The sequence below is a fragment of the Mercurialis annua genome, linkage group LG8 (genome assembly GCF_937616625.2).
Source record: "Mercurialis annua linkage group LG8, ddMerAnnu1.2, whole genome shotgun sequence".
Lineage (NCBI taxonomy): Eukaryota > Viridiplantae > Streptophyta > Magnoliopsida > Malpighiales > Euphorbiaceae > Mercurialis > Mercurialis annua.
In genome coordinates this window covers 10,145,443-10,158,878 of record NC_065577.1, presented here as the reverse complement: position 1 = coordinate 10,158,878, position 13,436 = coordinate 10,145,443, and the positions used below count along the sequence as shown (strand labels likewise).

Genomic DNA, 13,436 nt, shown 5'->3' with positions numbered 1-13,436 from the left:
TGGGCATACAAGTCTTTTTTTCTTCTTTTTTTATCAAACAAACAATAAATACATAACCAGAACTCCAAAATAAAATATATTTTTAAAGAAAATAAAGATTTTGAAATTAGGTTTTCTGTCGCCATTTGCGTTGCTTTTGAACTAAGTAAGTTTTTTTTTTCTTGGTAAGCCCATCCGATTTTTAAGGCTTCGTTCTGATTAATCCGGACCGACCCGCGTTGAATACCTGGCATGGTGGGTGAGTCTGCCAGTGGAAATTTTCTGCATTCACAAGTCTTTTTCTTTAACATTTCTTCAAAAGTTCACTATCAAAATAAAAAATGAAAAAATAAAGATTCATTTTCCTCTGTTTATTACTAAAGATAAGTACCGCATAGTCCTATTTATTCCAACAAATATGAATAAGTTTGAGAACATGACATGTGTACAATAAAATTTTGATTAAAATTAGAAAAAGAGAACTTCTCTCTAAAAATATCATCCCCTCCCCTCTCTCTTCAAACCACACTCCAAAATCATTGTTTTGAGGAGGTGGTTTTGGTCTTTTGTCCGGAAAACCACCTCCTCCATTCCTTTTCTTTCTTAGATCTACTCCAATAAAAAATTTAGTTAATTTATTTCTAAAATAAATCTATCATTAAAGGTCTCTCATACTTGAAGGACTGAAAAAACAATTTTTAAAAAATGTGGTTTTCTTTAGGGATTGGAAACCACCTTCTACTTTTTATCAAGAAATTTTCTTCAATTTTTTAGAGTTAAGTTTGATCTTTTTATGATGGATATGAGTTTTCTAGTGTTTTTAGATCTAGCCTTATTTTCTTCTTAGATCTACTCCTATAAAAAGACTTAGTTAATTTGTTTATAAAATTAACCTATCTTTGGAGGTCTCTCATTCTTGAAGGATTGAAGAAACAATTTTTAAAGAAAGTGTTTTTTTTTTGGGATTAGAAAACCACCTTCTACTTTTTATCAAGAAATTTTCTTTAATTTTTTAGAGTCAAGTTTGACCTTTTTTTGGTGGGTATGAGTGTTTTCTAGTGTTTTTTTACATCTATCCTTGTTGTCTAACTTTGAAGATGTGAAGGAAGTTTCCAAAAGAAGCGGTATCAAGATCTAGACTTGTGGGGTCTATTGAAGGTGATGCTCGAAAGTTAGGACTAAACGGATCAAGCGGATCGCCGGCAAAATCGGATGGGTGATAAAATTCAAGACCTCGCTCCAACAGAACTTTGTTCATTGTTGTGTTAAGTTAAAGTGAGATTTACGTTTTAGAGTTATCTTACTTTTGATTAATTTTGACTTGTATCCTTAGTTGTTTCTTAATTATTTTGGAATTTAGTCTTGAAAAATCATATATTTAAAATTTGTTATATGACTTTCATCATCTTGTTAATTCATTTCTATCGAATTCCTATCTTGGTTAAAAAAAAAGTTTTAATTAAACAGCCCCAAGGAAAAAACTCGCTTTGTCATCCAGACAACTAGATTGCCGCCACTTTTAAATCGTTTGTGTTTTTTACTCACGTATTGTCCCAAATTTATTAAGTAAATCACGTGTCCACTGTAATTAATTTAGAAATAAAGTGTTAGTCCAAAAAAAGAAAAACAGCGGCATATTTGGTATTATTTTATATTAAATTAAATATTTTTCATCTTTTCCCTATATTAAAAGGATAAGGTATTTTCTCTGGTCTTTTATTGAGGAAAAAATTATATTATTTTCAAAAAAAGAGTATTTTTCCTAATTTTCTCTAAAGAGTAAAGGGGTGTAATTTCCTCTATAATAAATTGAGAAACTTTTCCGACAAATTACGCTCAGGTAGAGACCAATCTTCGGTGGATGAACTGACCTGAAGAGATGAAGCCCAAAATGTTAGTATTAGGTTGGGCCTAGTGAGAAGCTGGACCCACTTTGCAATATTATTATATATTGGTTTGAAGTTCCCACAAAATGTAATTGCCTTGCCACCAAAAACATGACAGGAAGGAAACGTGTGTTGGAAGATGAATCAACTGCTAGGGCAAATCAAGATGATAATGCTGGTACTTATTGTTTTCTTCTTCAGATTATTTCCCATTTAACAAAAGCTAGGTTTATTACTGATGATTCATCTTTGTTTTTGTTCGAACAGAAACCAGTTTGAAACCAAGAAGTCTTCCGCCTGCACACTACATTTTTAAGATTCAAAACTTCTCTTTGCTTTCCGACGCAAAAGCAGAGTGCTTCCAGTCTGCTGATTTTGAGGTCGGCGGCTATAAATGGTTAGTACTTCGTTTCTTCTTCTTCATGCAAAACCTGAATGTTTTGTGATAGAATATACTTCCTCCGTCCTAATAGAATTGTCTATTTTGCCTTTATCACACAGTATAATTGTTTATGTATTTTGTAAAAAATTTCTTACTTTTCTTTTCATGCCCCTATTTAATACTTACACTTTGGGTTTTAAAGAGGGATAATATAGGAAAAGTGAATGTAAAAGTTAGTTATTTTTTGAAAGATCAACCATTAACAGAGCTACCGCAAGAGACAAAAAAACAAATGTTAAAATAGCCAATATCTCAAGCAGGAATTCTGTCAAACAGATAGAATGTAATAAAATATGATTATTTTTTAAAAAATTATGTGAAGTATTTAGTATTCAACGAAGCTGTCTAGAAACACAAGACTTTATTGATAACAGAATTAGAGACAAACAAGAACATACATTGATTGGCTTGAAACTAACTTATTCAACAGTTCATGCAAATAGAAAAAAAATGGTATAAGTAATTTCTACATTAAACTTTTAATTTGTGGGTGCAGGAACTTATCTCTGTATCCTCGAGGGAATAAGAAAAGAAATGGGGATGGATACATATCTTTATATCTTCTGCTCTCCGACTCCAACCAACTCACTTTCAATCAAGAGATTAATGTTAATTTCAAGCTGTTCATTTATGATTATATTCGCGACAAGTATTTGACTGTCCAAGGTATGTTGTTTGTTTATACATTTTAATCATTTCTAGTGTTTTTAATCTCGTGGAGGGAGACGCTAGATAATCATCTTGAAGCTAAACATAGATGTTAGATACTAATCATGCTATAGTATTATTTCCAATAAAATGGATTGATAATTTCCGATCCATGATTTTGTAGATGCTGATGAGAAAGTACGGCGGTTTCATGGAAGTAAAAAAGAATGGGGATTTGACAAACTCGTTTCCGTCACTGATTTCAAAGATGAATCCAACGGATACTTAGTGGACGACTGTTGCATTTTCGGTGCTGAGATTTTTGTCATAGAAAATGCCAACAAAGGAGAGTGCTTGTCCATGGTGAAGAAGCCTGCAAACAATACATATACATGGACAATTGCAAAATTTTCAGAATTGAATTTATCACATAACATTTCGCAAGTGTTTACCATTGGTGGCAATAACTGGTTAGCACAAACTTTATTTAATTCTTATGCTTATTAACACACATACGCTGAATTGATTGTCATTCTACTATTTCCAACATTTTCTAGGAGCATTACGGTTCATCCAAAAGGGGATTCAAGAGAGAAAGACAAAAGCTTATCCATATTTTTAAAACTAGAGAATCATGCAAGTTTTGACAATGGAAAAAAGTTATATGTGGAATACATGCTACGAGTACGGAATCAGCTTGTGGGACAACATCGTGAATTGGACGGTAAATTGTTTTAATACTGGAGATGTTAATCTTTTTCTTCTATTATTATTGGGCAGGGGAATGGTAAGATTCTAACTCAAAATTCAGCTCAAACCCTAAAATGCACAATTCTTATTACATACAATTAACATGCAGCTTACCGTGAATTAAGATACAATTTTGTCTTAGCCATCAACATAGATTAAATAAAATTTTGTCAAATTTACTATAATCAACAATGTTTATCAATTTGTTTTATTTTACAATTTTGTCTTAAATATCCTGTGCAAGTTTGTAGAATTTAATAGTGTGAGTGAGCAAAACATTTTAAATGCTGGATCCTAATAGAGAGAAAATCCATCCTACATTTTATATATGATGTATGTTGTCAATCGAAGCTGGCATAGAACAAAATAAAAAGTGTTAAGATTTCAAAGAAATATTAAAATCCTCGGTACCTTGTTTGTAAACCTTTTAAATTTTTTACATAGATAGGATTCCGACTACTAGAGTCTCAATTTAGATGTTAGTTGTAGAGCCGGGGTTTGAACCTACAAGCTCATGATGCACTTGGAGACGCCTTAGCTATCAAGACTAGGTCCACACTTGCTCATGTGGTTAAAACTTGGATCTGTGTTTTTGTGTCTATGTATTCTGCGTATGTATAAGTTTGTCAAAAAATAGAGACAAGACTATAGCAGCTTATTCTATGCCCTTATTCATTACATTCCTGACTTTAATTTTGCAGGTTATATTAAGTTTTCGTCGACTACGAGCTCATGGGGTTATTCAAAATTTATGTCTCTCATTGATCTCAATGACAAATCAAAGGGGTTTCTATTTAATAATACTTTAATTGTCGAAGTAGAAATTCAAACCATGACCGTGCTTAAAGGTTTATCTTGAAGTAAAGGAGAATTTAACTTTTTTTGGATTTTAATAGTCTTTGATTTTAACCAGTTAAAATGGGACTGGATTGATACAATATGTAGAGAAGTTCTATTCATGTATTGAATGGTAATGCAATTGATGTCCCTAATGATTTTCATTTTCCTTCCTTCACATTATTCAACTGCCTATATTTCGTGTGAAAGCAAAATCTGGACATCGAATTTCAGGGCATTTTAAGTTTAGGGTAGGAGATGATTAGATTTCTGTGGATTTTCTTTTCCACTTTGTTATTTCCATTAAATTGGCACCGTTTATTATTATTAGTGTCGATTTTCGTGTTTTGCTCGTGGTGTGACCCGTTAAATAAAAAAATTATATTTATTATTAATTAGGTAATTAAATTTATATTTAATAAATACTTATATATTGTATTTAATTATAAAAAATCAAATAATAATTAAAATAGTAGTTAATTAGGAATATTTTATTTTATTTATAGAGAATATAATTTTGTTTGAAGCAGTTTACCTTAATTAGAATTTTAGATGATTAAATTAAAATTAAAATAATTAAATATTTAAAATAATTTATTAGTTAGTACTCTATACAATTATCTTAATATAATATTATAAGTAATTTATTTAAGATTCTAACTCAAATAAATAATAATGTTTTAACTAATAATTATATTTTAAAGTGAAACACATAAGATCTATGCTTATATATACACACACATTAACGTAAATATTCATGCTTATATATATACTAGTTTCGCATTACGTGCTATGCACGTGGCTCGTAACGTAACTTGTCAATGTACATATTAGTAAATTTATTATAATTATATCAATTTTTTATTTATAATTAATATTAAATTATTTAAGAATTTTTATAAAAATAAATATAATATGTTCGGTTATTAAATTTTTGTCCATACTGAATTAATCTTCTTTTGGTTTTATAATAACTATAATTAAATAATTAACTTAATTTTATTAATAATATCTTTAAAAATAATAAGATAGAAATTTAAATAATAATATATTGACTAAATATAGTATTTTAATTTTGTAGTTCAATCAAACTAAAAGATAGGTATTCCTACTAATTTGGAGACAATTTAGTTATTTTTTACATACTAAAAACTAAATTGGAGATAATTTAGCTACCTATTCGAATTAGGATTTTAATTACAATAGTGATTAATTAAATAAGTAATTAGTTAATGACTATAAAACCTTTATTTAGTAATAAACTGAAAATGATTATTCAGTAAATTTGTATATCACCCCTCCGTGCTTTTATATATAGTATAGATATAGATAGATAGACACACTAATGTAATTTTAATTGACAACACATATCCAAATAATAGCTATATATATACACACTCACTAATATGTTAGTGTAAAACACATAAGGTCCATGCTTATATATATACACATACTAATGTAAACTTCCATGCTAAAATATACACACACACTAAATCACCTTATTAGCATCAAAACCTTTTCCAATTTTGAAGATTAATTCAGAAAAGAAGAACATAAATTCTTTCGTGGCAGCTGATTTCAAACTCATCGGATACGATCCTCACCAGAAAATTAAAATGAAAATGGCTGTGTAAAGCTTCCTTAGACAAATTTGTAACCCAATAGCAACTAGAAGGGGGGGTTGAATAGTTGCCACTAAAAACTTTTGCGGATTACGGATTTGATTAAAACTAAATTAATGGAGGTTTGAGAAGGAAGAACACACAATATTTATAGTGGTTCGGTGATTAACACACTCACCTACATCCACTTCCCTCAAACTAGAGGTTTCCACTAAACTTGGAGTTTTTACAAGTTCACTCCCAACTTAGGTTTTCAAAGGCTCAACCCAAACCAACAACTAACAACAACAACCTATAGTTTTTCTAGGCAAAACTACAAACCAAACAACAACAAGAGTTTCTAGGGTTCACTCTTAAACCAACAAATTACAAAGGTTTTTCACACAAGATTTGAAGATTGCTTGAGAGGTTTGAATGCTTTGGTTGTCAACCCTTTTCCATACACAATAGTATGATATATATAGGCCTCCAAACAATTCTTCCCGTTACTCCTTTTGTGTGTAGCAAAAGAGTAACAAATCAACTTTTCCAAGAATGCCTTGCCAGACTAGGTTCGCGCCCGCCAACTTAACTTCGCGCCCGCGAACGGCTCCTTGGACAAAGTTCTCAACGGTCCTCTGCTGAAGTGTCAGCACCTCGTTGGGTGTAATAAATGACCGTTGCAACTCAACTTTTTGAGATTTAAACTTCGCGCCCGCGAGGTACACTTCGCGCCCGCGAACTCAACTTCGCCCTCAACACTTGTTGAATCTGGCACTCGCGAGCTTCAGCCCCTATTCATGTCTGATTAAGTTCGCTCCCGCGAACTAATGTTGGCGCCCGCCAACTTCCTCTGGACAGCTTGGTGATCGAAAAATTCGATTGTCGCTAGAGATGTCCGATTTGCTTTTCGAGTGTTCCGGGGGGTTCCTACACACTTAATTAGAGTGTTAGAACCTTTGGTGTTAATTGTCATGGTCAAAATAGAAGAGATTGAATCAATTAAGGTCCAACATTCTCCCCCTTTTTGACTTTGACAATTAACACAAAAAAATAACTTGAAGACTAAACTTAGACTAAACTTTGTCTCCCCCTCAAATGATGCATATAATACAAAAAGAGAAAAGTTAAGTCAAATATCTCCCCCTTTGGCAAAATCAAAAAGCAAAAATAGAGACGACGGAAGCATAAATTGCACGAGTTTGAATACGACAAGAAAAGCACAATGACATTAAGATAAACATAAGAAAACACATGTGTGTTCCAACCACACTTAGAAAAACAAACAACACAAAAAGACTATGAAAAGAAAACATGACATGCAAGTGAAAGTATGCAATTGGTAGGTTCAATCTTCATCATCATCGGGGTCTTCATTGTGAGGAGGTGAAGTGGAGGGAGAGAATGACCAATGAGAGTCAAATTTGTTCTTGAGATATGTCATCCCTTCCTTGATTGTATTGACCTCCCCCTCAAGCACTGTCATCCTTGACATCATATGAACATTTTGTCCATAAATAGTTTCAAACATTTGAGCTTGAGACATGGTTGCAAAAGGAGGTTGAGGGTTACTTGATGAGGCATGGGGATCCATATGTGGCCATGATTCACGCTCTTCTTGCCTCATTGCCCTTGCGGCTTCCTCAACATCTTCCTCAATATTAGTAGAGGAGATCCTTCTTTTCCTTGCTAGCCTTTCAATTTCACCACCAATGGCATTCTCACCAAACAAATATTGAATGGAGTTGTCACGAATCAAGATGGCTTTAGAAGAATGCTCAAAATGCTCTTGGTCCAAGGGAGCACATTTCCAATGAAAAGGTTGAGGATTAGCATTCTTGACTTGAGAAGTGAGGGCTTTGGCCTTTTTGACTAGGCACGTCACAAAGGAGGCAACCCTTAGGTGACCCCCTCTCTTATCAAGATCAAAAAGGTAATTCATAAAGTAGAAGCCACAAGAAAATTTAATACCTTTTGTTGCAAGATAGAGGAAAAACACATCTTTCTTGGAAATTTTCTCATTGCCCTCACTTCTTGCATGAATGGAGTGAGTGATGATGCGATGAAGGATGAATAATGGTAGGGTCTTCAATGTCTTGGCGGTTGCGGAATTGGAACGATACGGTGTGATGGTGCTAATTTCGCCCCAAAATTCCTCAAAGTTGAACCGAACATGAGAAGGACATGTAGGATGCCCCCATTCAAAGCCAAACGCATCATCAACTTCTTCTCTTGATAGCCGGTAAAGCCTTCCTTGAACTCGAAAGGAGACCCCAAAATAACCAACTTCTCCATCTTCCTTGCGAATGATGTAGAGTGAAGAGAGTACTTCGCGAGTCAAATTTTCATACCCATCATGGTGATGAGAGTAGACAAATTTCCTCCACCCGAGATTGTCAATTAGTTCCAAAACATCTCTTTTCACATTGCTTGCTTCTAAACCCGTAAAATCTATGTAGCGACTAGGCAAAACGGGCCTCTCATGGAACTTACTAATCCTTAAGTTCAAGGTCTCTTGATCATGTGTTGGAATTTCCACTTGTGGTGGAATTGCTTCTCTTCGGCTAGTAGAAGGGCCTTGAGATTTCTTGCCTTGTGTCTTTCTTCTCAATGAGCGAAGGGGGGAATCCATGATGCAAGTGAAAAATGATGATGAACAAGAGTATTTGATGAGAAAAATGAGTGATTTTGGTAGCAAAAGGTGTTAGAATTGTTGTAGAAAGTTGTAAACAAGGGAACTACTAAAGAGGAGTATTTATAGGCATGAAAAACGACTCCAACGGCTAGTTAACGGCTAGTTTGACCCATTAAATGCATTGAAAACCGTTGCCAAACGGCTAATTTTTTGAAAATTCGAAGGAGTTCGCGCCCGCGAACTAGGGTTCGCGACCGCGAACTCGCACTGCTGAAAATTTCCTTTTTTTTTGAGATCAAACTTCGCGGGGGCGAACAAGAGTTAGCGCCCGCGAGGTTTGTCTGGACACAAAAAAATTGACAAAATTGAAATTTTCAATTAAAAGGAATTAAGCCTTGATTTTTAATAGTTGGAACACATTTGATGTGAAATGAGGGACTATTCAGTTTAATTCATGAGTAGAATCAACTAGCTAAGGTCCAATCATTTAATCATGTTATCACAATAAGAGAACAATACATAGCATGAAAAATAACAACCATAGAACCAAAGAAAACATAAATTCAGATGCTTAAAATACATAGCAAGCAAATCACAATAAGGTAGACCCATCAATCATACCAATTTCTCTTAAGATAAAAGACATCCTTTCCTCATTTAAGGGTTTTGTGAAAATATCCGCCAATTGATTGTTTGTATCAATGAATTCTAATACAACATCTCCCAATTGGACATGATCACGCATAAAATGGTGTCTAATATCTATGTGCTTGGATCTAGAGTGTTGGATCGGGTTCTTGGACAAATTGATCGCACTAGTATTGTCACATTTCAAAGGAATATGATCAACCACAATTCCATAGTCCTTGAGATGTTGTCGAATCCAAAGAACTTGGGTACAACAACTTCCCGCGGCTACATATTCGGCTTCGGCCGTGGACAAGGCAACCGACACTTGTTTCTTACTATGCCAAGAAACAAGACAATTGCCTAGGAATTGACAAGTTCCCGATGTACTTTTTCTATCTATGACACTACCGGCATAGTCCGCATCCGAATAAGAAACAAGGTCAAAGGAGTTATTCCTAGGATACCAAAGACCTAAGTGTTGTGTGCCCATGAGATATTTGAAAATTCTTTTGACATGATAATAATGAGATTCTTTCGGACAAGATTGAAAACGAGCACAAAGGCAAACACTAAACATTATATCCGGTCTACTAGCGGTAAGATAGAGTAAGGAACCAATCATACCTCGATATTTCTTTTCATCAAAGTTCTTACCACTTTCATCCTTGTCAATTTTAGCATTGGTGGGCATAGGGGTTTTGCTTGTCTTACATCCATCCATGCCAAATCTCTTGAGTAATTCTTTAGTGTATTTGGCTTGATTGATGAATATTCCCTCATTACTTTGCTTGATTTGAAGCCCCAAGAAGAACTTAAGTTCTCCCATTAAGCTCATTTCAAATTCATTTGTCATGCACTTTGAAAAATCCTCACAAAGCAACTCATTAGTAGCACCAAAGATTATGTCATCAACATAAATTTGCACAACAAGAATGTCTTTAAAACTTCTTTTGATGAAAAGAGTGGTATCCACTTTACCCTTAGTAAAACCGTTTATGATGAGGAATGTGCTAAGCCTATCATACCAAGCTCTAGGTGCTTGTTTCAATCCGTAGAGAGCCTTGTTAAGTTTAAAAACATGGTTAGGAAATTCAAAGTTTTCAAAACCCGGAGGTTGAGAGACAAAAACTTCTTCTTGAATAAAACCATTTAGGAAGGCACTCTTTACATCCATTTGATAAAGTTTAAAATTCATATGACATGCAAATGCAAGCAAAATTCTAATAGCCTCTAATCTAGCCACGGGGGCAAAGGTCTCATCATAATCGATACCTTCCTCTTGGCTATATCCTTTGGCAACAAGTCTAGCTTTGTTTCTAGTAATGACTCCATCCTCATCAAGTTTATTTCTAAAGACCCATTTTGTGCCAATAATAGAACCAAAGCTAGGCCTAGGGACTAATTCCCAAACATTACTCCTCTCAAATTGGTTGAGTTCATCTTGCATTGCAATCACCCAACACTCATCATTGATAGCCTCTTCAATGGTCCTTGGCTCAATTTGAGAGAGAAATGCAAGGTTGTTAGAGGCTTGAGATCTAGTGAATATACCTCTTTGGAATCCATCAAGTACTTGCTCTCTTGGGTGGTTCTTCGTTGTTCTTGTCGCTTTAGGGAGTTCCGGGTGCGGATCTTCCTCTTGTGGAAAGTCTTCCTCAAGTGTTGTTTGCATTGGTGCACTTTCTTGAGGTTTCTCTTCATCATCCATCTTGTTGAATGTGGGATCAACCTCTCCAATGTCTAGTGATCCAAAATGATCTACAAAATCCATACCTTTCCCATCAAGTGTATTGTTTTCATCAAAAACAACATGCATAGATTCTTCAACAAGCAAAGTGGATTTATTGAATACTCTATAGGCTTTTCTACATGTAGAATAACCTAAAAATATGCCTTCATTGGATTTTGAAGCAAATTTATCTAGGTTATCCTTTGTATTTAATATGAAGCATTTACACCCAAAAACTCTTAGATATGAAATGTTGGGTTTTCTTCCCATCCATAACTCATAAGGTGTTTTATTCAAAATGGATCTTTTCAAAACACGATTTTGCACATAACAAGAAGTATTGACGGCTTCCGCCCAAAAATAGCTTGGTAATTTAAATTCATTTAGCATAGTCCTCGCCATTTCTATAAGGGACCTATTCTTCCTTTCCACTACCCCATTTTGTTGGGGAGTTCTAGGACACGAGAACTCATGAGAAATACCAAGGTCTTCACAATAGCTTTCAAAAAGATGATTTTTAAATTCACCACCATTGTCACTTCTTATACTCATAATATAATATCCCATTTTGTTTTGAACAAGTTTTGAAAAACTTTTAAAAGCATCAAAAGTGTCATCCTTATGAGCCATGAAAATAACCCAAGTATATCTAGAGTAATCATCAACAAGGACATAGGTATAGTGCTTACTACCCAAACTAGCAACTCTAGATGGTCCAAATAAATCCATATGAATCAATTGAAGAGGTTTGGATGTACTTACCACCTTTTTGGATTTGAAGGATGACTTGTGTTGTTTCCCCATTTGACATGAAGCACAAACTTTGTCCTTCTCAAATTTAAAATCCGGAAGTCCAATCACAAGTTCTCCTTTTCTCAAGTTGTCTATCAACTCCATGTTAGCATGGGCAAGCCTTCTATGCCAAAGCCAAGGCTCGTTCTTTGTGGACATAAGACACTTGAGATTCTTGTTAGAAGTTGAGTCTAAGTCAATTATGTAAATATTTTCACTCCTTTCTCCTCTAAGGATGGTCTTGTTATCACTAACTTGAGTAATGTAACAAGCCTTAGAGTCAAAAGTGACTCTTAAGCCACTATCGCATAATTGACTTACACTCAACAAGTTATGCTTCAAACCATCAACTAATAGAACATTTCTAATACAAGAAGATGAGTTTGAAGTCTTACCAATCTTACCAATACCAACCACTTTTCCTTTTGCATTGTCACCAAAGGTTACATAGCCACCATCTTTTGATTGAAGGGTTGTGAATAGCTTTGAAGTTCCGGTCATGTGCCTTGAGCACCCACTATCCACAATCCAAGGTCGATTTTCCTTGATGGCTACTCCTTTGCCCTAAAACACACAAGGAAATTAAGAACTTTTAGGTACCCAAATGTACTTGGGTCCTTGAGGGTTAGTCTTGGAATCATCCAAGTGAATCAAGTTCAAGTGGATTTTCCTCACATAGCACCTTCCATTTGTATGCCCAACCTTCATGCAATAGAAACATCTAATGGTTGACTTAGCCTTTTTGGGCTTAGGTCTCCATGTTTTAGAATGAGTTGAAGGAGCATCCTTACCACAAGAGCAACATGTGTGAGGTTGTCTTGGGTTGGTGTGAGCATTCTTACCCTTGGGTGGTTGTCCCTTGGGGTTGGGACCTCTAGGCTTAGCATTCTTGGGAATGCTTGGTCTAGTGTCCTTAGCCTTAGCATTTGTTGGAATGCTTGACTTGGTAACTTTAGGCTCATCATCCTTAGATGTGTTGGCCTTAGCTTGTGGAGGATCAACATCCATCTTAGTCATAGAAGGACTAGAGGGTGTTGTCTCCTTTGTGAACTCCACATCTATGGAAGAAGATTGTATCGTTCTAGCTCTCTTGAAGGTGGTTCTAGAGGATGGAGATGATGAGCAACTAGCCACAAAACCCAATCCTTCCTTAGAAGAAGAAGGTCTTTGAAAAGTCAACATCTCATCTAAAGATTGTTTTCCCTTTTGAAACTTAGTCAAAGAAGTTTTGTACTCAATCACTTCCTTCTTTAATTTCTCATTCTCTTCTTTCAAAGAGTTGAGAGAAGTGAGATTGGAAGTATTGAGTAGAGAAATTGAATTTTTTAAGGATTCATTTTGTAAATTCAAATTAACAATTTGTTTTTGAAAATCATTAATTTTAGCCTCAAGTAAGGAAAAATCTTCTTTGTTTTTCACAATTTTTCTCTTATAGCTATTGACTTTCTTAGCCATAGTTTTCATCATTTCCACCTTCTCATCCCCACTATCACTTTCATGATCATGG

The 13,436-nt window shown here is 34.5% G+C and overlaps 1 protein-coding gene across 1 annotated transcript; it reads left to right on the top strand.

The window, feature by feature from the left end:
- Positions 1-1,962: 1,962 nt before the first annotated feature.
- On the top strand, positions 1,963-4,706 carry LOC126659726 (uncharacterized). The gene is made up of 6 exons (XM_050353061.1): positions 1,963-2,043; positions 2,133-2,262; positions 2,804-2,973; positions 3,140-3,425; positions 3,513-3,679; positions 4,407-4,706. The coding sequence occupies exons 1-6, from the start codon at positions 1,977-1,979 to the stop codon at positions 4,562-4,564; spliced, it is 978 nt and encodes a 325-aa protein (XP_050209018.1). The 5' UTR covers positions 1,963-1,976; the 3' UTR covers positions 4,565-4,706.
- The last annotated feature ends 8,730 nt before the right edge of the window (positions 4,707-13,436 follow it).